Source organism: Phytophthora sojae (genome assembly GCF_000149755.1).
Source record: "Phytophthora sojae unplaced genomic scaffold PHYSOscaffold_1, whole genome shotgun sequence".
NCBI lineage: Eukaryota > Oomycota > Peronosporomycetes > Peronosporales > Peronosporaceae > Phytophthora > Phytophthora sojae.
This window is the reverse complement of record NW_009258115.1, coordinates 5,075,559-5,098,760: the sequence shown is the minus strand read 5'-3', so window position 1 is coordinate 5,098,760 and position 23,202 is coordinate 5,075,559. Positions and strand designations below refer to the sequence as shown.

At 54.7% G+C, this 23,202-nt stretch overlaps 4 protein-coding genes across 4 annotated transcripts; 2 read left to right on the top strand and 2 right to left on the bottom strand.

The window, feature by feature from the left end:
• Positions 1-778: 778 nt before the first annotated feature.
• PHYSODRAFT_378711 (hypothetical protein) lies at positions 779-2,113 on the bottom strand (the record flags this gene model as incomplete). Its single annotated transcript, XM_009516963.1, has 2 exons — positions 779-1,414; positions 1,517-2,113. Coding segments are annotated over 2 exons (1,233 nt in total), but the record flags the coding sequence as incomplete, so codon positions are not given.
• Positions 2,114-3,309: 1,196 nt separating this feature from the next.
• PHYSODRAFT_477169 (hypothetical protein) lies at positions 3,310-4,810 on the top strand (the record flags this gene model as incomplete). The annotated part of the gene is made up of 2 exons (XM_009516962.1): positions 3,310-4,266; positions 4,361-4,810. Coding segments are annotated over 2 exons (1,407 nt in total), but the record flags the coding sequence as incomplete, so codon positions are not given.
• Positions 4,811-4,972: 162 nt separating this feature from the next.
• Positions 4,973-7,447, top strand: PHYSODRAFT_473661 (hypothetical protein; the record flags this gene model as incomplete). The annotated part of the gene is made up of 1 exon (XM_009516961.1): positions 4,973-7,447. One exon carries the CDS (start codon positions 4,973-4,975, stop codon positions 7,445-7,447), a length of 2,475 nt encoding a protein of 824 aa, XP_009515256.1.
• Positions 7,448-7,492: 45 nt separating this feature from the next.
• PHYSODRAFT_321690 (hypothetical protein) lies at positions 7,493-22,864 on the bottom strand (the record flags this gene model as incomplete). The annotated part of the gene is made up of 5 exons (XM_009516960.1): positions 7,493-15,304; positions 15,335-21,235; positions 21,815-21,886; positions 21,980-22,260; positions 22,708-22,864. The coding sequence occupies 5 exons, from the start codon at positions 22,862-22,864 to the stop codon at positions 7,493-7,495; spliced, it is 14,223 nt and encodes a 4,740-aa protein (XP_009515255.1).
• Between the last annotated feature and the right edge of the window lie 338 nt (positions 22,865-23,202).

The following is a 23,202-nucleotide window of genomic DNA, read 5'->3' as shown; positions in this document are numbered from 1 at the left end:
CATGTAGCCATGAGAATAGGTTCACTCGCGAATCTATGCTCATGGCTACATGTATTAGTCTTCGCTGCTAGTGGTACTTACTTGTGATGATGCTAGGTATTTGAAGCTTAAGTGCACTTTGTACATACACGACGCTGTCGATTAATCGGACGAAGAGAGAACAGATATGTTGGCACTTGGTTGCCATTCACAGTGTTTGCTTGGACATCTTGCCAATCAACAGATCCAATTTTTGCTCCAGAGTGTCGATGCGAATCATCAGCTCGTCGTTCACGTCAGCGTCGATTCCAGCCAAGCCCCGGCTGCTCTTGGTCGTCGAAGTGTAAGTCAGGTCGTCTGGGATGCTGGCAGTGGGACTAGGAGTGCTACCGAGCTTGGGATTGGGTTTAGGCTCTGGCGCTGCTGCTTCGGTTCCTTCAAGCAGGTCATGCTTCGACTGGTGCTGCTGCTCCACCGTGAGATGCTCCATCGTAGCCCTGCACTCCTCGATCCGAGCATCGGGGAAGATTTTACTTAGGATCGTTGCACTGATCAGCGTTTGCGGTGTCCAACCGAGATAGGGGTCACCGCCTTTGGCTTCATCCAGTTTCTCCCTGAGCTTCGTGTGCAGCTCAGTGGGTCGGATTCTCCCCCAGAAGACAACCTCGTGACGGCGATTATCTCGACGGCAGCACGGGAACCAAACCAAGTCGTTCACTCTCGCTAGCCACTGGCGGAATACATTGCTGGCCACACGGAAGAAGACCCAGCACTTGTTCTTGTCCTTCTTGGTCTTCTCCTCCTGGTAGGCGTCCACTACGATGGCGAGCACGATGTTCAAGAGCACGAACGTCTCCATTGCCATGTAACTCCAGTAGTAGACCACAGAATAGTCGATGTCCTTGATGCTGTCAAAGTCGAAGTCGCCGTAGATCATGTTGACGCACGACTTCATAGCATTAAGCAGCGACGAGAAGTCCTGAACTCGATCACCGAACAGCACATTGCCCGCAGCTGCGAAAGCTACGAACACCACGGCAAAGATGACGGAAAAGGTCCAGAAGGAGTGCACTGCGCTCACCATCGTCCGGGTGAGTATGCTCAGCCCGACATGGTCACGGAAGGTGTTGAGGATGCGAAGTCCCAGCACCAACACCGCCGCAGTGGCAAACAATCGCAGCAACACGGTGAGACTCGCAATGAGACGAAACGATTTCGTCACGGAGGCTAGCATCTCACTCGCTTCACTGTCTGTCTGGCCACCGTTTCCAAGAGCGACCAGCTTCCGCTTGAAGTCGGAATTCACCGTCACCGCCTGTGTGATCAGCACCGTGATGTAGAACAAGTAGACGATGGGTCCTCTGAAGAAGTCGATAGCAAACCAACCATCGGGGAACGCCCACACTCCGATCGCCTTCGCGGTGTGTTTGGCAAGCTTCAACCAGTCTCTTGGGTTCGCGAGGCGATGCTTCTTCTCGTAACTTTTCCCGTACTGGATGATAGCGGAGGCCAGGATCCACGGCGAAAACCACACGACTACGAGGGCGTCCAGCACGATAGGCGTAGCCGATGGATACTGGTCCAGCAGCGTGGATGTCGTCGATGCACTAGACTCCACGTAGCCACCGTCGTTGAAATCGAACTGCAGTTTGGTCACCGCGTACCCAGGAAGCTGTGCATTGAGGGTGATGACAGTGACAACCATTTGCTGCGTCGAGGAGTCGAGCCAGGTGCCGCTGTCTTTCTTCTCTGTGAGCAGCTCCGCAGCGGTTGAAGCGTTCGTGTTGATACTGATCAGAAACTTGTCCGTTGTCGTAGTGGAAGGATCATAGCAACTCGAGTAGAGATCCGCGAGGAAGTCAGGTGTATCGCATTCTCCCGACTGCATGTAGGTCACTTCAAACAGAACGGCACCGAGCACCTTGTTGAACGTGGAGATCCTCCCCCATTGATCTTCAGGCAGAGCAGCGCCGTTGTAGTCCGTGGTGACGAACACTTGGGGGACGAATGTGTCGTTGAGCCAGTCGAAAATGTCCGGGATGGTCGTGATCGTGTCATCTCCTGACGTCGCGAGGGCTGAGGAGACTCCGTAGTGCTGGTGGTACATGTTGGTGGTGGGGATATGCAGGAACATGGCGGCGACGAAGATGCAGAAGGAGATGATGGCGAGCAAAATCTTCTTTAGATCGGTCGCGTGCTTGTTGTCATGCCACAACACATCGAGTGCCATACCCACTGAGATTGTCGGGTCGGGGGCGGCGGCAGCAACCGGTGAGTCGCCCTCACTAGCTTGATAGCCAATGCGTTCCCCGGTATCACACGGGTCGGGCGACAGCACGAGGTACATATCTGCCCCCAGCACCATGGTGGAAGGCCTTGAGTCTTGAGTCTTGAAGGACGAAATGCAAAGTGGAGACCGCGTACATCGGCTTACCGACTGCAACTGGAACCATGGCCAGACCTTCCGGCCAACTCGCAAGTCAAACTTATTGCCGTGCTCACCCTATCTGGCTTGAGCAACGCTTTCTGGAAGGTGTCGAACGGATAATATATCAGCAGAGCTGTAGGTCCATTTCCGTTGGTCATGCACTCTCGGACGCAATAGAGCGCGATCCACTTTCCGTAGAGCGCGTTCATCACCAAATGCTGGTGATGGAATGGATAAATGGACCAGTTACGCGTCCGGAGCGTCGACTTGGCCATTGAGGCTCCGCACTATCATCCTTGCACGGATGAAGGTGTGCGTGCACGCAAATTACCCGCAAGTTTGAGGAGTCCGAATCTGTAGCTGGTATTTTTTGCGTTTTTCCCCTTCCCGTGTTGCCCGCGTCCTGTTAATCGCCGTTTTAATCTCTGCGGTGCTTGAAGCTTACATACACTTCGCAACCACTGGCGCTCCAGTGCCAGCTTATCCATAGTTTCATGCGTAGTTTAGGCTGGTGTTCGCAGCGATTTGCATTATTCATTCAGCTTTGCTACAGATTCGAACCGAGATTCAGAACTCATGGACTACCAGGAGTCGCGGGTGTCATCACACCACGGGGCTGTCCCCGAGCCGAGCGTTCATGCGGGCATCACCGAAAGGTTCGTCATTAATCGACTTTCATTCGAGTCCGGACTTCAAGAATCATGGCCAAGTCACAGCTCGCCGCACTTATTAGTTGCCGTCGCTGCTACTCTGGCTCAAACGTACACGTTCGAAGGCGACGTCACACCTGCACCGACTCCAATGTCTTCCTCCATCATGCCAGAGCTGGACGATGATTCCCTGGACAACGACGACTACGATGATGATGATGATACCGAGAGTGGTTAGGAAGACTCGGAGACTTGACCTTCACCGCCGACATCAGCACGGTCGAGTCGACGAACTGGGTCGGTTCAGGACGAGCTGGGGTTGGCATGGCCTGCTATCGCGAGACCCACGTGGCTGAAGTCTGCCCTCTAGGCTTCGAGCACAAGCTCGGCATGTGCTGGGCGCAGTGTCCGCTTGAATACCCCGTCGAGTGCGGGATGCAATGTATCAGACAGAACGACGACTGCACGCTCGAAATGCTGTCGAAAGTGTCGGCCGTAGCTCAATCCGCTCTTTCGCTCGCAACTTTCGGAGCTTATGGGGCGTTTTCCAAAATGGCGAAGGGCGTCCCGATCGCCTTCAAGTGCGGCAAGGAGGTCGCGAACCTGGTCAAGGCGTTATCCAGATACGTGCGGACAGTCAAAGTGTCAGACCCACAGACCACGACCGACCAGCTCCTGACGAAGCTGTACCAGACAGACAACGTGGTCTACGACCTGCCGATCACGATAATGTCGTGCCTCGGGATCAATGTGTCCACGGGGATGAAGGTGTCCGACCGCGTAACCAACACCATCGAGCTGTTCGTGAGAGAGATCATCGAAGGCAACACCACCATTGCCTCAAGCTGGACATCATTCACCACCTTCATGAAGGCAATTACGCTGGGTGACACCATCGACAGTCTGGAGGAGAGCGACATCACGTCGCTGCAGTCCGCACTACAGTCCAATTCAACGTGTGGTGACGATATGAAGCGCCTGACAGACCGCGCGTGGTTGATCATAGCCAACCTTCGCAGGGAGAATCCGAGTATTTCTGAGGATGAAATCCGCGTGAAAATGGTCGAGTCGAACTTGATGCTGCACGAGATCCCCACGGTCACCAACAACTGCATGGTGGAATGTGATGGTGACAACTCCATCGCCAGTTTTGGTCCAAGTACCGATACTGCTGTTGAAGGCCTTCCCCACTGTTGTAAGCCCCAACGCGTCGGACGCAGAGCCGTCGTCGACCTCCCCGATGAATTCTGTGGGGCCGCAAATGGTTTGGAAGAATTCAGAGACCACGCCAGCGACGTTCGAGGGGTCCCAGACGGCTACGAACATCATGGCCTTGTCTGACATGGAGTACACGTACTCTTCAGCGGAGAGGTACGTGCCGTTATCGCAGGTTCCAGAGCTGATGAGGTCATCCAGGATCCCGCCGAAAGTTTTGCGTAAAGTATCGCGCGTGGTAAGGCGGTTGATTCGTCCGACTCCTCGATCAACTGCTCCAAGTCGGGACACGGAGGACGTGCACGTGAACGCCATGTCAGGGGGCAACAAGATCGCCGAAGTGGCTGTCCATGCTGGCACGAATGTGACGTGGGTCTCCAATGTCACGGCTCTAGGGGGCAAGACGCTGTATCTGGATCGATGGAGGGATGGATTCCTGGGAATCCCCGGTACCGGAGGTGGGTCCCTCATGCTTTGGGTCCCCCGATCAACTCAAGGCGGTCGGCTGGAGCTCACCACAGTGCTCAATGTTAGTTAGTTTTTACACAGATCCAAATTGTATTAGAAGTTGCCGATTTGCAGAACTCTGCGTACAAAATAGCGTTAGCGAAACGCCTCCATTCCTTGCAGATTGCTCACTGCTCAACATCTTCTTGGTGACGCGATGGTGATTGGAAGTGTTAGCCAGCGTGCCGGCCGAATGCCGCTGGCCCTGACGTCAATCATTCCCTGTGACGACATTCCCCTCGTGTCTCCACAACGGATTCCTCCCGTACTGGAAGAGCCCTGCCCAGGGATGCCTTCCTGGTATAAACCTCCAGCTCGACGACTGCAAGATGCACTTCAAGAGTGCGCCGATCTAGATCGGGAGCTCAAAGTTCTCGAGACTTCAGGGCACACTCGAGTGGGGGCCTTCGCAAAGCCGTTGGCGATGAAACAAAAGTCTCGCAAGAACTCCAAGCGCGACAGCACACGGAAAGACAGCAGAGATTACCTAAATCCCGAGACTCGAGACGACACGAAGGAGTTCAACGACGACGATGATGAATCCTCGGACCCATTCATCAACCAGTTCTACGACGAGCAAGGACGGACTTTGTCTGAGCAACTTTTACGCGGTCGGATGCGCGTATTGGCGCTGGTGAAGCTCGTGCACGGGCAACACCACGTCAGTAAAGCTCAAGCGGAACTGGAGCTCGGAGAGGCTTACGCACGAATGAACCTCTGGAAACAGGCGGAGCTGCATGCTTCATGCGCTGCCAATTTACTTCGAGAGATCGAGATCGAAACGCAAAAGGAGCGAGGAGCTGGGACTAAAACTCCAGGCGGACAGAAAGACTCTGGTAAACTGCTACAGTTGGCGCTAGAATTCTTCTACAATGCTCAGAGCGATGAAGCTACTCGAGGACGCGTGGAAGTTGAGGAGCTGCTGGAAAGTTTGAACAAGGATGCCGATGCAGGAAGTCGTAACCAGCTTTTGGCTGCGGTCTTTACGCGTGACGTTCTGGAGAAAGCTTTCGGATCGGAGCAAACTTTGCACTGGCAGCAACTGCTGCTGAGGCTTGAAGAGCTGAGTGAAGAACTTCACCAACACATCACGTTCGTATCCGCTCGGTTGCCTCCAGGCGTGGCTCAAATGTTGAACGCGTTGTTTGTATCTCTTGATACAGCAGAAGACGGCATCGTCCCGTTCCACACGTTCCTCGATCGTCTCCAGACTGCAAGCGCGGACTTCAGCAACCGTAAATCGTCCGCTGCGTCGTACATCCAAGGGCTCTGCTCCACTCTGCAGCGCGTACTCAACCGAGTGAGCTACCACTCGCTCACGTGGACAGAAGTTCTCACGCTGGGGGCGAATGGGAATATCCGACTTCCTACTAATGCTGAGGGCTCCGAATCTGACGATGACAGTCCTCCAGTCTTACTAGCAAGAGTGAAGCTGCTGCTCAGTCGCGTTTATCTTCGCCGCGGACAACTCGAAGAGGCCGTGCGCTATGCCCTAGTGGCAGTAGTAGCAAGGGAGAAAGATAATCCGGACAGCAGCGACTTGGTGCAGTTCTACCTTGTAGCCGCTGAGGCTCAGGCGAGGCGTGGACGGCAGCTCCGTGTTCTCGGGCAACAAGCGCGTCGTGATCGCGCTGAACGCTGGTTGAAAACGACCGAAGGCTCTCGTCATCTGCGATCTCGCGCGCTGGAAGAGGTTGAGCTTGCGAGTGGCAGTGGGGATCCATTGTTATCGAAGAAAGACGCTGAGGCTCGAGCTAGAACGGCCTTGATTCAAGAGCTTACGATCTCTCCCCCTGTTTCAACGCTGAGTACCAATCACCCAGGCAGCGACTACGAGGCTTCCGCTCGTTCGCTAATGGATGAAGCGCTGGAGAATTGCAGTAAGGCTTGGGAGCTTCAGGAACGCCACTTTGGTCGAGAACATGTCACCACAGCAGCAGTCCACGTCGCTCTGGCACAGGTTCACCTTCTTCGCAGTGGAAACGAGGATCGAACTACCAGCTCTGAGGAGGCGAAGGACGCAATTACGGAGGCGATACGCTGCTTCTCAGCGGCGATTGATATCTACGAGAACGCGTGCAGTGGAGCTGTGCCAGCCTCAGCTTTTCTTCACCTCGAGCTGGCCAAACTGTACCAGCAGGATCAACTCAAACAGAATAAGGCGCGCGCCAAGTACGAACTCGTCGCTCGATTCTTCGCCACGTTCTCCACCGAGTTCGCAGGCTCTGAAAGTACGAAGCGAGAGTGCTCCGCCTTGGTGTTGGATGCTTTCAGACAATGGCTGACGCTCAGTCGGAACGACCTCAACACTTCGCTCGAGGATCAGCGCGTAGTTCTCTCTGAGATGTACGATGTCAGTGTCAATGGCTATGGAGAATTCTCGCTAGAGGCTTGTGAAAGTGCAGCGGAACTTGCACGTATGCTGCACCGAATTGCCACCTCAAGAGAGAGTCAACGATCTCCTTCAAGTGAGAACCACGACAAGCTACGCACCGCTACCAAGTTACTCCGAACCGCGACTTACATCGCCGAAAGCCTGTTGGGTGCTAACGATCGTCGGTCGTGCAAGCTCCGCAAAGATGCAAACGAGATCGAGACACAGATGCGATCAATGCTCGCTGGAGGACAGGAAGACGGCGGTGGAGGCCACGAGTGGCTCACCATCTAACACAAAAGTCAATCGAAAGCTATTACATTTATTGCATGGAGTCTTTTAGGTGCTGAGAGACAGCAACAACGCTGTACCCCGACGTGTCCAGAGATCAGGAGTCTTGCCAGGTCCTACCTTGAGATCCACAGCAATCATGAACGACGGACGCTCACGCGTTCCGGTTCGCAGCGGATACATGTAGAGCGGGCAGCTGTACAAGCCCTTGGCCGACTTCTTCTTGGCCTCCACGGGACGGAAGTGCAGGATAGGCATGCCACAGTGCAGCTCCATCGGGTTGGGTTCTGCGAGGCAGTCGTGGTCGAAGTCCCAGCGAGCGCCTTCAAGGATAAGTCCCTTGATGTAGGCACCGTCCTTCGGCCCCGTCGGGAGAGCGTTCTCGCCTTGGTTCAGCACTATGAACTCCCAATTGAGCGAGTCGATCGCCAGTCCGTTCTTACGAGCTGCAGTCTGGAGCAGCGCCGTCAGGAAGCCTGTCGGGTAGGTGAAGCCCGTGAGCCAGAAGACTGGAGGCTGCATCTGGTTGGCCCAGCGGTCCATTTGCTCGCAGCGAAGCTTGAGGTCTTGAGTCCATGGGCCTAGAGGTTTCAGTGACGGGTAGCAGAAGCTCCAGGCCTTGGGCACTGCGCCGATAAGCAGCGCGTTGTAAACAGCTTCCAGTTCGGGGGTGATGACCACGGAGCCTTGAATACCTTTCTCCAACGCTCGAGCAGACGAGTTGATGGTAGCCAGCAGCTTGTTGTATCGCTCGAGCTCCTGCATGAGCACGGTCTTCAGTGCATCAGGGTCACTTCGTGCACTCAAGCCAGCCTTGATGTTCGCAAGGTCAAATACATCGGGAACAGTCTCCCGTAGCGTCTGAAGCAATCCAAGAACAGTGTCATCGTTGCCACTGCCACCTTCAGCGACATCCAGCGCCTGCAATGACAGGATAGTAGCAAGTAGCTCTCGTCCATCGTCGATCTGTGACGCGATCTGGGCGTTCGGATGCTGACCAAATGCTGCAGGTGGATCGTCCAGAGGGAGCTGCCGAATGTACTCCACGTACGAAGTCAGCTCTCCATCGTCCGGAACAAAATAGTACTCCGAGTCGGACAGCGGCATGTTGTCGACAGTCAGCACGTTCTCGGAGAAGAACTGCGAGATGTACACGAGCATGAGGCGTCGATCCCAGTCGTCTGTCACGCGGCCGCCGTAGTTGGCTTGAGCGATTAAATACTTCAGCGCGTCCCACGGAGTGTCCTCGTACTCGTCCAAGTAGATGGCCAGCACGTCCTCGCTGATAGCGAAGTCCGACTCGTTGAAGTCGTACGGGATATTCCAGCCGAGGTTGTTGAACTTACGCCGCTCCAGCAGCAGCGAGTGGAACCAGCACAAGCAGAAGAGCAGACGCTTGTACTTCTTCACCTGTCGGCAGCGCGCAAACTTGTCCGGCATGATTGTGTTGTACAGACGGATCAAGTTCGCCTTCAGGCCTCGCGGTGGTTCCGTGGTCATCTTGATGCCGCGCTGCAAGATGGCGATGGGGAATTTCGGGTTCGGACTGCTCGTAAGCCACAGTCGGAACTGCGGGTTGATCGGTCCTGCGGGGGCTGGAGCAGCGGCGCAGAAGTTGTCGATGAGTTTCTCCAGCGTGGGCGCCCAACTGAGCATCAGGTGGCAGTTTGCCAGGAAGACCCAGTTCCCTGCGTCTAGTCCGCGTGAAAGCATGGCCTCAGCTACGCTAGCTTGACCTTGACCCAGTGCACAATTCTCCACTGTCTTGTGTAGCGATTCAGCCAGCGCGATCAAGGAATTCGTGGGGTCGACGCCGGGGGAGAGCACGAAGATGAGGGGCGTCTTGTAGTTCGAGGTCTCGTAGATCGCCTTGAGGTCGAAAGGCGGTGGATCCACGAACTGAGCGCCAAGGTGCGTAGCTGTGAACCGCGCAGCCTGGATGCTGAGCCGGTCAGGACGAATACACCGAAGCAGGAGCATTCGCTGCAGCTCGTTGCATTTTCCTTCCCAGTCCCCAGGCAGCGCCTCGATCTCTGGAGTGCTGCTCTGATACCATGACTTCCAGCCTTTCAGCGTCTGTTCAAAGGAGCTGATGATGCCGTGGAACGCAGGTAGCTTGTTGAGCTCCACTATGCCGGCCCACGCACCGTCGGAGAGGAATTCACTGGCGACATTCGTCACCTTCTCCTCCTGGGCCAGCACATTGCCACCCTTCAGCAAGAAGTCGTACTCGTCGTGGGGGAGCTTGTTGACGCTCTGCAGTACGCGCGCGCACATCTGCAGCGAGAAGAGCAGCTTGTGACGCTCGAAAAGACCACGACAAGCGTACGCGTACACGGCGTACGTGTGATAGTCGTTGATGGCGTTGATTCGCTCCGTGAGCTCTTCACTGAGCGCGCCTTGGTTCTTGAGGCTGCGGCTTTTGACAATCGAGTCCTGGAACAGAGCCACATACGCATCCAGCGAGAATTGGTACATTGGATCCACGCTTGTCATGTCGTTAAGCACGAAGTACAGCGTCGATGAGCGCAGCGCCACTCGAGCGTAGCCCATACGCGCAGCATCAATCTTCTTCTCGGTCTCTTCACTGATCACAAGCTGCATGGAAACCTCCTCGGATGTCGTCTTGGACGCGTTCAGAGTAGTCACAAGTTGCTCGTCATCCAGGAGCGAGCCCTTCGCGGCTGAGAGCAGCCGCAGAATCTCGTTCTCTAGGTCAATCAGCTTCTTCTTGGCTGCAGCCACGCGCATCACCAGGTCGGACTTCTGCTCCTCCAAGGCTGGCTCCTCTAGTTGAACAGCGATACCCAGCAGTTGAGCCTCGAGACCTTGCTCTTTCACAACGAAGTTGACAATGGTTGTCTTCGTGGACACTTCTGGTGTGTAGTGAGGGTTGTGCAGCTTGGTAGTGAGGTAGAAGCGGAACTCGCGGTTGTAGTCGAGCTCTTTGTCGCCAAGACGGAGAACTTCACGGTTCCCCACCTTGATAATACTCTTGGTGAGAACCGGCTCCAGACTCGGGTCCAGCTCCTCTAGGATGTCCTGCATTAGAACGGGGGAGCCAAAGCGAATGCCGTTCTCGAGTTTTCGGAGGAGATCCTTCATCATCGGATCTACAACTTCGAGTCGAGAGCCTTCCATAGCCTTGATCCACTTGTTCGCCTGCCCTTGAGGGTCGATCATGAGTGGCCACCGCTTGCCTCGCGTTGTGATCACTCCGTTCTCCGTAGATAGCGGGTCGCGCGGGAGGCCGTGTGCATTCCAGCTACGTACATCCGTCGGATCAGCCAAGAAGTCAATGAACGTAAACTTCGGCGACAAGGGAAGAGCTTGTTGCGTCACCCGGTTCATCCACGTATCCACGAGTGACCCACGGTAGAACGTGTCGAACGGCCCTGCGTACGAGATGAACGCGGCGGCTACCAGTGCATCACCCACGACATTCTGAAGACTTGCATTCTTATCAGCAATGGAGCCTTCCCAGCGTTCACGCTCACCGGCAAGACCTTTCACCAATTGTTCGGCTCGAGAGAGCTTCAGCTCCAGCAACTCAGCCTCTTCACGCAAAGCATTCTTCTCAGACACACTAGTATCGTACTGGTTCTTCAGTGCCTCCACTTTCTCCGTGACTTCCTGGAGTTTCTCCTTAGCCACCTGCAGATCCTTCTGCTTGACTGCCAGCGCCTGCTGCGACTTGCGGAGAACCTCCTTCTTGGGCGCGACAACACGGAAAACTCCAGAGTAACACTCCATCGCCAGCACCCACGAGCACAACGCTCCTGCTGCAGACGACACCTTCCTCACCATATCTGCGTTAAATGCTGGCTTGGACGTGTACTTCTTCAGAGCAGTCACCGTCTTGTCACGGATCGAGTCCTTGTCGAACGTCTTGATCTGCTGCAGGAAGCTCACATCGTTCATTTTCGTCTTAGCTGACGCCCAGGTCGGTGGCAAACCGAAAAGGATCATCACAGCACACATAACCATCGACACGGCTTCGGGTGGTTGAGTATACACTTTGACTTCGGCGATAGCTTTCTTGTCCAGGTTCTCAACCTCCTGCATCGCACGCTGCAGCGCTGGAAGAGCCTCGTCCAGATCCTTTTGGGCATCGTCGGCGATCTTCTTCGTTTCGGCCTCCTCTTTGGCAATACGCTCGCTGTCGGCTTCCACCTGCTTCCGCTGCTCATCAGCTACTCGACGTTCCGATACGATAACCACCAGCAAGTCGCTGCAGTCCTTGTTCTTCTGCGCAACCACGATCTTCCGCTGCTCCAGTTGCTTGGACATCTCCTCGACTTGCAGTCGGGACTCTTCAAGCTTCGCCAAGCCATTCTTGAGCTTGTCGCGAGTGTCACGGATCGTCGCTGCCTTCTCGGAGAGCAACTCCACGTACCCCGTGACTAGCGACAGATAATTCGTAGGCGTGACGTAGTTGTGGCGCTTCATCCGCGCCAGCACTTGCGACGACGCAAGCATGACGCTGCTGTGAACCACAGCGAAGACGGCTGCAATCTTGGGACGCTGTGGCTCAGAAGCCACGTTTTTCTCCTCGAGGAACTTCATCCCCACCTCTTGAAGAGCATCCAGAGGCCACTCGTTGAACCAGTCGATGTTGGTGTTGTTGACGAGGGACGGGAACTGGCGACATCGGTTGCAGAACCCCTTGCCGATGGGACTGAAGGCCAGGACGACGTGCAGGTTGCGACGGACTTCGCTGATGAAGAAGTTCCACAGTGACTCCTTCGTCTCACGTACCCCCTGCGCGCGTGCTCTCAAGCGAACTCCATCAATGATACCAGCTTGTTCGTCCTTCTCAAACAGTCCAGGGATTTCACCACTGCTCAAGATGTTGTTGAGATCCTCCACGAACGACTCGCTCTTAATCTGCGTGTCACTGAAGAGGAACACGGTCTTCTGTTGCTGGAGACCCACCTGGGTGTAGAGCTTTTTGATATCCTCGTGGAACTCGAAGCTGCGATAATTCTTGCCCACTTCGATCTGGAAGACCTTGAAGCCGCCCATAAAGGCCGCAAGCTTGGTCAAAGACTGTCGACCGCTGCCTCCAACGCCCACCAACAATAAATTACCACGCATCGTCATAAGTTGACGGTGGATACGTAGGATATGCATGAGCGCATCGCTGAACATGACGAGGTTCATAGGCACGAAACCCGGTTCGGCGTTGTGGTTCTCCAGCTGCTCCTCCACGAAACCCTTGAGCATCTTCATGTCCATGACCTCCGCGTATCGCGCGCTGCCTTCGTCTGCCCCTGGAGTCGTGGAGAATATGTACGTGAACAACGGCCCATTCTCCTTGAGTTGTTCCGGAGCGGAGGACAGTAAGCGACCCCAGTCGGTCTGGAAGTGGACACCTAGCAGATCATCCAGCTTCTTCTTGAAGGTCTGTCGATCTTCGTAGCTGGTGAGTCGGTCTGAGAACACCCTGAGGCTCTCGTGCATCCACAGTCGTAGCATCCCATCACGGCTTGCAACGTTGTGCTTATCCGAGAGCAGAAGCCCTTGAATCACTCGAGCCATATCGCGTAAATTGAACAGGTAGTGGCAGTTCGCAGGGGTGGGTAAGAACTGCTCCAGCACATTCTGGTACAGCTGAATGGTGGCGGCGACCAGAGGCACGCCTAGAGGCTTGATCTCGTCGTCGAACTCGGACAGCTTCGGCACCAGCATGGTCTCGAATATACGCTTCAGCTGGGCTTGCTCGGGGATCGTCATGTTAATCAAGTTGAATCGGCTCTGGAAGCGAGAGCTGATGACGGATCGCCCACCGCCTGGAGGTCCCATCGCAGCGACGAACTGCATGTCGATGAAGTACTTGAGCGTCTGCTTCTTGCGGTCATACCAGCAGCTATAGTCGACCCACTGTCGCAACAGCTCGAGCGGTGGCTGCGATCCAAACAGGTCCTTGGTCGGCATGTTCATGTCATCGATAAACGTGACCAGCTTCTTGCCTCCGACGGGACCGAATCGATTCAGTGAGCGCTTCTCCATGACGTTTTCAATCATGTCCTGGGTCGTGGCGGACGACGTCGCAGACGAGAAGTTCATCACCAGCACGTTGTACGCGTCGCTGAGGGCTTCGATCTCTCGCTCGATGACCGTCGTCTTCCCCACACCAGTTTCTCCGACTAGTAGCGTGTGAATTCCAGACGCGAGCATCGTTTGCAGCAAGAATCCGTAGCGCAGCGTGTCGATGGTCGGTACCATGATCTTGTGGAACGGTGTGTTGGGCGCAATGCGGAAGTTCGGAGGCAATTTCTCGTCCCAGAGCTTGAATTCACGACTTGAGGGCTCCACGAAGAAATCGTACGCGGTTTTGAGAGGTGGGTAGACGGAGTCGATGTCGCGCAGGAAGAAGTCGAACTTCTTGCGTCCCTCTTCATTCGCCGCAGCCATGACACTCCACGTCATGCAAAACAGGAACCACTTCTCAACAGCAACGGCGAACTTGTCACCGCATGTGACTAGATCCACTCCGTTTTCGACCGTGGCTAAGGCGTTGTAGAGATTGCAGAAGGAATTGACACTGTTGAAGGTTGTCACTGGAATGAGCTCCGTCACCTCCGAGGTCTTGAACCGCAGCACCTTTTCCATGTACTTCTCGAACAGAGCCTGGAGCACGTCGCGCTCCTCTTGGACGTTGATAGTCGTAGTAAGCCACGTCTGAATGAACGGACGCCAACCGAGGTCTTCGACGTCCATGTAGACCATTCCTGCGCGGCTGACGGTGGCGGGGGATGCCACCGCGAGGTCCTGCACCTCGAACATGAGCGCCATCGACGGGCTCATGCTGATCCGGTCACCGTTGATCAACGTCAGGACTTTGTTGTCGTCCATGACGCTGTTCATACTCTCGATCCACAGTGTGTCCACGGGTCCATCCAGCATGATCCACTTCTCCTCCGCCTTCTCATCCGCTGCGAGGTTCCGGAAGATGGCCGACAAGATGCCGTCGATCCACTCGAACGTCGACAGGTCGTACACGCCGTAGATTTCATTTAGGGAGATCGACTTGGGGTTCAGCACCTGCACGCGCACAGGCATGTACCCGGGCACACCTTCTTTCGCCAGCGACGTCTTGGCAGCCATGAGCGTCTTCCAGATCGTCGTCTTTCCTGCCATTGTCTGACCCACGATCATGTTGCAGTGGCGTGTGACCTGAGACTCGTACAGCTGGATCGTCTTAAAGACAATGACCGGATGAACCTGCAGCTTGTGCTCCAGCAGTGCCTGCTCGATATTGCCTTGGAGCTTACCATAGTCAGTCACGGGAAGCTCAATGGAAGGGAAGAGATCCCCTAGTAGAAGGCGAAAGAGCACGGCATCATCTCGGATGAACTTGGGCATGTTCATGTCACGCAATGCACGCAACAGGATATTCTCCTCCTGCAGGTTCGGATCCTCGCGCTTCAATGTGCCTGCCATGTTGAGCACCGCCTTCAAGCTACGCAGGCCGAAATCGTAGTGATCCTGCTTGCTTAGCTGCTGGATCATCAGTCCGTAGAGCGTGGTCGTCTTCTTCGCCAGCACCTTGGCATCGCGGAACCCTTCGGCTTGGAGCATGACCTCAGCAATCAACGCCAAGTCTGGCACCATCATAGCACAGGGGCGCATCAACGCCTTGAGGTTGTCCGGTAGCTCCGTGCGTCCGGCGTAGCCAGGGTTCATCGTGATGAAGATACCCATGTTAAAGTTCACCCTCATCATGGAGCCGAGGAACATCACCTGCGTCTGCCTCGCTGTCAGCGCCTGCATAATAGTCAGAACCTGCTGTGCCACCACAGATAGCACCTCGATCTCGATTCGGTTGAACTCGTCGAAGCACCCCCAGCCACCAGACTGCACAAGGCCAGCAAACATCCGACCAACCGACTTGTAGTCCAAACCGTCACTACAGTTGAAGACAATGACGTACTTGGCCAAATTCTTGCCCAAATCCTTCACGGTCTCTGTCTTACCAGTTCCAGCAGGGCCCAGAGGGTTGCCACCTCTGTTGAGATGCAGAGCGGTTGTCATTGTGAGGACACATCGGTCCGTCAGTGGCGTGATGACAAGGCGTCCATTGTTGCCTTGGTACTCGTACGAGTACTGCAGCGAGGTGACCGTCTGCTTCACCTCGCAAATACCGGACTCGCCTAGATCCTTGTTAAAGTAGAAGCGCAGCTGCATCAGCCAGTCGAAGTCATTCACACTTTTGCAGTTCTGCTTCACCAAGCGATCAATGACATCACGCGAGTGAATTTCGATTGTGATGAGCGCCACGACCTTCTTGCGGTCGGTGGCTGAGAGCTGGCCTCGCACCATGTCTGCGAGTTTGTTGAGGTACGAGATCCACTTCTTCTTCAGCTGCTTCAACGCCTTTTTCTCTCCTTTCGCCACTTCATTTAGTGCCTTGATGCACTCGTTCGTCCAGGCGGTTTGGCCACACGTGATGAGTAGCTGGCCTGGGAAGTCCTTGATCCACTTCTCCTTCTTCCCCTTATAGCCAACGATGCACTGCGCAAAGATTTTCTCCAGGGTGTTGACCATAGCGGCCTCGATGCGTAAGAGCCAGCCTTCCACGGCGCCAGCGACCACCACATTCGACGCGAACATCACTTGCTCACCGCATGGGGAGTTCATTCCGAGCGCCTCGAACGTCGTGTTCCCACGAGCACCAGGCGGGATGAGGTTCAGCGTCTTGATCGCTTCGAAGCACTTCTTGATATGCTTCTGCACTTGATCAGGGTCCTTTTGGTGGCCTAGAATCTCAAGCAGATCATCATTAGACAGGAAGTAGAACCGCGGGAACAGCATTCGCTTCGTCTCGAGGTATTGGTCCAGACACTTCTGGATCTGATCCAGCTTCTCCTGCATCGCCACCAGAGTCTCCAGCACACCCTTCTCCTGGGTAGCTTGCAGCGCGTTCTTCATCTTGGCCATCCCCTCTGTCACCCGACAGTACGCTGTGTTGACCTCCTCGAACAATTGGCTCTCTAGCGGCAACTGCTTGCGGATATCCTCAGACGCCATGAAGATACTTTCCAGGTAGATCCAGCAGCGTTGCACACCCAACAGGGTTTCGATGACTTCGGACAAGTGAGATAGCGCTTTCTCCCAGTACAAGATCCGCGTATCGAATGACCCAAAGAAGGGCGAGGCCTTCATCGTAGACAGCTGCACTTGGTCGTCTTCCAGTGCCGTGAACAAATCGTCTGCTGAGCGGATCTTATAGTACACGCCCTTGTACTCGGTGATGTCGACGTCGATGGCAGCCCAGCGCTTCTCAATATTGTCAAGAGTTTGCTCGATAGACAACTCCTTGCCTGCATTACTTGACAGGGTACTGATAAACTCGGCGTGCAAGTGAAATCCGAGAGAGAATACCCGCTCCAAGGTGAAGCTCGCTGACTCAGTGTCGAAAGTCTTGCCCATCTCTTCTTTCAGCTGGGCCCAATGGCGCGCGCGCAGTGCGGGGCTCTTGAGGTCCTGGATCAAGGGTAATGTCTGTCGAAACTGCTCGATCTTGGTCTTCATGGAGCTCCACACCGTCCAGCTCTTCATGTCTTTCCCGTACTTGACTACTTTCTTGAAGAACTGCGCGGCGGTCGACTCCATCGTCTCCACTTCGATCTCGTAGAAAACTTTGTTCTTCCACGAGGCCCACACGACTTCCCATTCGTCTGTCAGAGCCCAGATCTGCTGCAGCAACTCGAGCTCCTTCTCGGTCTGCACAAAGCCGTCGTTCTTCGATTCTTCGATACCAAAAATCTCCAGACCTTTCTTCAACGCATTCTGGCGAGACCGTGTAGCCTCCATCTTCTTCTCAAACTCGGCCAGGATCTGATGAGCTATCTTCGACTGCTGTTCGCCAGAGTACGGCAGTGTCGCCTCGGCCTCGGTACGAAGTTCTGACATGATGTTGTTCAGGTCTGCCACGGAGTCCTGCAGGCTCTGCTTCATACTCACCTTGCACTTCTGCAGCATCGTGTTGGCATCCACCAGCATCGCTTCGTACGAATCCCAGTTGGACTTTAAGTTGGCGAGATCGCGCTGCTCTTCGTCCGTTGTCTGCACATCAAATTCGGCCAGGAGATCGTACTTGTGCTGCAAAGGTTCAAAGCGCGCCACTACCCCTGGCATGCCGTCCTTGATGTCATGCAGAAGATGGATACTTTCGCTCAAGTGATCCAGATTCAACGGCTTGATCTGCAGCTTGTGTGTGTTGTCCTTCATCATGTTCATGATGTCCCTCAACTCGTCGTGCGCTGTCTGGTTCAACAGTCCCGTGAGTTTGCCGATCCATTGGACGGTGTGCTCGACGAGGCTTGCCTTGAGGAAGTTGGTGTCAATCTGAATAAAGTTGATCGTATTGGTCAGGTCTTCGTTCTGGATACTCACTTGCTGTTCTCGGTAGCGCTCAATGTCTGCGCGGAACTGCTGCAGCGGTCTGTTGGCCTTCGCGTAACGACGAATAAATGCCTGCTTGTCTTGGTTCCACACCAGTTTGTACTTGTCCCAGTATCCCAAGTATTTTTGCAACTCGGTTGCGCTGGACGACATTCCGTTCATGATGTGAACTAGCACCTTCAGAATCTCCTCGTCGTTGAAAATGGATTGGTAGAAGTTGTTCACAACCGCAGGAGCCTCCACTTTGTCCGCTGCGTCGATCGTTGAGTGAGCTTCGTCCTGATTACCCGAAGGTTCACCGCTTGCAGTATCAGCTGGCCGAACTTCTTCGCTAGCGCCAGCTCCAGCCTCAGCCTTTCCATCAGTAGCTGCTCCATTGGTGCCTGAAGAATCCAAATTTGTTCGGTTATTACCATGATGCCGAGGAAGCGACGCGACTAAGCGAGGTACAACCGAAATGACATTGAAAATCTCCTTCGCCACAGTGTTCACCATTTGTGTGAGGTCAGCCATGAACGGTTTGAACTCCACCTTGTTGTCTTCAAGCACGACGTGGATCCGGAACAATGGGCGTGGGTCGGTCTTAGCGTCGCCGTTAATTGCTTTGGATAACTCTTGAAGCGACTTTTTCACGGACTGTCGTAGCGCATCCTCCAGCATTTTGTCTGAGCGCTCCACGAATCGATTCCACTCCCGCTGGACTTCTGGAGGACCCGACGTAAAGTGCTCGTACGTCGCCGTCATCGTTGAGCTAATCGTCTGGTAAGCCTCACGTAGCTGCTTCTCGATGGTCTTCCGGTGAATCACCTGCTTCGCTTCAAACACGCCGTCGTCGTAGATGGTGTTGCGCTCGATGAAGATGTGCATCAGCCCGCTGATCATCTTGCAGTTCTTCATCACAATGTCCTTGTTTTCCTGAAATTCTTGAACGATTTTGTACGTGGTTTCACAGTGCTTGCGGCAGTCTGCGACGTACCACTCGACGATTCCCTTCGAGACCCACGTAAGCTTCTGGAGACCTGGTTGAATGCGACGATCGAGCTTGCGGATAATATCCTCAAACAGTCGTCGCTCGGTCGAGGATAACTCGAGCAAGATGCGGTTGTAGTCACGCACGACGAGCATCACGTGCTCTCGCAGCACACGCAGCTGTTCCTTTTGGTTGCAGATATCGTGAGCCATGTACGGGATTTGGATCTCTCCATTGAAGTACTGCCAGTAGTGCACCTCCGTGAACAGGTTCAGTAGCGGACGGTCAAAGTTGCAGTGGAGAAACCCCTTCTTCGCCCGTCCGATCAGTGTCTTCTCGGTGTTCTGCAGGGCGTTGTTGTCTTTGTTGTGCGAGTTCAAATTCACGCTCGTAGGCGCGGCGTCTGGGTCCGATCCGGTCTTTGTCATCAACGGGTTCTCCAGTCGAGAGTTCATGTTGGTGTTGCCTAACGTGTTCAAATCCTCGATCCAGTCGTGATATTTGCGTTGAATGTACTCGTTGATGACGAGACGTAGGCCGTCGTAGGCATTTTGAGCCTCGTCACACTCTGCTGCGTTAGAAGGATCCACGAGTTCTTGCAGTCGGACGAGATCATCAGTAGCGCGCAGCAGTAAGCTTCGTGCCCACAGAGCCGCTCCAGCAAATTGGGGTTCTGTGGGGGATAACAGCGGGGCGTGCTTGTTCTTCTCGAACAGGTTTCGAACTGACGCGATGTTGGCCTTGAACATGCCGAAGATGTCGATCGTCCGCTTCTCGACGCAGCGCTTGATCGCCTCACGCTGAGCAATCTTCTGGAAAGAGCGGATCATATCCACCCCAGCGGCGACTGTAGATATGCTTTCAAAGGCCCCATTGATAACGTTTTGCGTCATCGCCTCCAGGTCCTTCATCCCGTTCTTGAAGGAATTGAAGTCGCTGTGCCAACTGGTGTTCTTGACATCGAGGATATCGTAGTCAAGCTGGCGTAGACGGTCAACATGCCCCTCAAACTGCGCCTCAATACCCCGTAAGCTCTTCACGATATCCATGCCACGATTGCCTCCGAACGTGGGGAGATCCTCGCGCTTCCCGCCTTTGCCCTTGCGCGCAAACTGGATCTGACCCTCACACACTTCCAACAACTCTCGACAGCGCTGCACAAACGCGTCGATCTGTGCGAAAATGCCCGTCTCGTCAAAGTTCCACCTCCGGTCAGGCGATGGCGCAGTGGCGTTCACCGCGTTGGAGGCTTTCCGGTAGATCTGCTTCCACGACACCCCGCACTGAATGCTCTGCTCCAAGTGGTGGATGCTGGCCTCAACGTTGCCGTCAAAGACGTCCGAGAGCGAGATCATCTTGCAGCACACGATGATGATCTCGTTGCTCACCTTCCGCAGCAAGCTCGTGATCCGATCCTCCGTGTTGTAGTGTCGCGAGTACATCCATATGAGTCGGATGAAGTTTAGCAGCCTCGGAAGCAGCAACGGGATCTCGTCTGGCTGTGCGCGAGCGATGTCCTCACACACGGGGCTCAGTTTCTGCAGGAAGCGGAGGTTGTCGTTGGCTTCTGTCGATCCCTGCTTGATGATCTGTGATAGCGTCTCGAACGGCTGCAGGTACGACGACTTGGCAGCGCGGAGGATCTCCACGATCTCCTTCACGCCCTCTCTGTTGAGCTGGTCGGTAATGCCCGATAGATCCTCCGTGCGGTGCTCCCAGAACTTGATCTCCTCGAGCGGGCCGGCGCCCTCGGCGTCGTGCGCGTTGTCCTGGTTGTTGATCACCTCCTTGATCTGCCGCGTCCAGTGGATGACCGTGGACTCGAGCTGCTGCACGAGGTCCTTGTCCTTGTAGTTGAACTTGTCCGGGTTCACGGGCGGCAGGTACAGCACGGTCTTGCCGCAGCCGCGACTCACGGTCTCCGTGAGGCTCGACATGAAGCGGAAGAACTGGCCCGTGAACTCCTTCTGCACGCTCTCGGTCCACGCCTTGTTGGTCTGCAGGCGGTGCAGGTAGAAGCCGTTCATGAGGTGCAGCAGCGACGCGATGGCGTCCTTGTCCACGGTGCCGAACTGCAGCGCGTCCCGGATGTTGGTGGGCGTGACGAGCGCCTGCCCGTTCTTGACGAAGTACATGACGCTGCCGTTCACGCCGCGCGGTGCCGTGGTGGACACCACGAGTGCGTCATTCTGCAGCGTCAGGAACAACGCTGGTACGCTCGCGCTCTCGACGAATTCCTTGACGGTGGCCAAGTCCGCTGACGTCCAGGCCTTGGGCTGGTACCCGGGCAGCGAGATGCGCTCGCGGATCCACTGCACGATGAGCTCCACGTCCTCGAACGAGCTCATGCTGCCAAGGCGGCGAAAGTCTGTCTCTGCTGATCCGGGGGGCGCGGCGACGGATCGAGCCGCCTGGTCACATCGGACAGGTAGTGACGCCCAAAAATGTACGCCTAGTCAACATGCTCTTTGCATTAAGAAGAAGAAGGTATGCATCGCTCACCTTAACCAACATCTTTTGATCTGCCAGCCGAGCTATTGGTCTTGAGTCAAACAGCAGTGGATTCACGCACACTCCAGGTCGCGTCGCGAGTCCGCACCTGCTCTTAGGTCATTTCTTGGTTGTAGCACACAATACAGAGCTTATCGTGATGTATTAGATCTGAAGAGACGGCGTCTTCATTGCAAGCGGATAGTCGAAAGTCGACCACGCAGTAGTCGCTCAACTGAAGCGAAGCATGATCCGTAGGGGCTAAGTGCGTGCCGAGCTCTTTCAACTCGTTGCCTTTTGTCAACAGCCCAATGCCCCCAAATTCATTGCCGCCTTGAACCGTGAAGTTGTGAATTCTTGACGAGTCGAAAACGGCACCGACGTCTGCAGCTGTGATATGAGTTTCCGTCGGGGTGCAGCGGCACGCACAAAGCCAGGTAAAACTCCGACTGCAAAGCTCTCCCCAGTTGCCAAGATACTATCTTATGTGAACTTTGAACGCGTAGGTCCGACCCAAACGTCTTGCGTATGCGGTCGTAGTCGGTAGCTTCGATTGCACGCGCAATCATCTCCTGTAGCGATAACGGACACGCAGGTGCACGCTTGATGCAGCCAACGCACATCGAGATAACGTGTCGCCACAAGGCAGCAAATAGAAACTCAACATTTCTCTCGGAAGTCTCGACAAGAATCCCAGCAAGGATGCACTTCTTCAGTGCGGCGTCGTCGCCTTCAATGGTCACGGAACCAAAGCGTTCGTTCACCGCAGCGTCGGTCGTGTAAGCTTTCTCTCCTGTAACAAAGCGTTTCAGGGCCCCAACTTCCGCTAGAGTCAGATCTTTCAGCACTTTCAATGCGCTCGAGCTATTCAGAGCCTCAAACACGGCGTTATCGCCGTGGTCTTGATACGCTGAACCTTGCTCCACGAAACGAATCCAATCTTCAGCTGACGGGACCGCAACGACACGTTTTTGGCATGAACCGTAGATTTCATTCAGTTTCCCGATAGCAGCCGCGCAAAGCCCAACGTGCTTGCTGGTCAGTAGCCCCAGGCGTGAATGGAAGTGTAAGAGGCCAGCCCCTTGGAGACACTCTCGGCCTTTGAAACACTTGTCCACATACTCTTTGATTTCATCGCCGCTGAACTTCAAATGCTTAGGACCAAGCAACAGATGCGGAAGGATCCTCAGGACGGGAAAACAGACCGAACATGGGAACTGAGCCGTCCGATACCAGGATCAGGATTCTAAAGCTCACCACGTCCCCCAGAAATCCTTGACCACGTTCCAAAAGTCACAGTTTTTCCTAGGATCATCTTTTGTAGGTAGTTGAATCTCATCCACCACAAGATAGACAAAGTATCCCATCGAAGCCCATTTACAGTCCTCCGTACACGTAGCACCACACTCCTTGAACCACGTCGCGAACGAAGCCGTCTTCGATACCCCGCGTAGCAAAAAATTGATAACCACATCCTTCCTCACTTGCTCCCGGTTTCTGCTCACCAACGCGCGACTCACCAACGCTGCCAACGTAGACTTCCCCGTCATGGGTGGACTTTTGAAGAGAACGACACCATAGGAATAACCCCGTTCCTAAGCTCGCCAAAAACTTTAGATAACTTGGACGTCGGTAGCAAATGCGCATATCCCGGTTCTGCAGGTTCACGCTGCAAGAAACTACCCAGCTGATCATCACGCTTCAGCCACCCCTCGTTCTGCTTCCACGCCAAGCTAGTGTGCGCAGGTACACGTCCACAGTTACCATGAAAACCCAAGGAAACCGTGGATGTTACCGTGTACCAGAATCTGGTAACACGTTTTCTGCTCATGAGACCCCCTTCGCCAGGAAGCCTGAAAGGACCCGATAAAATGTTACAGGTGAAGCT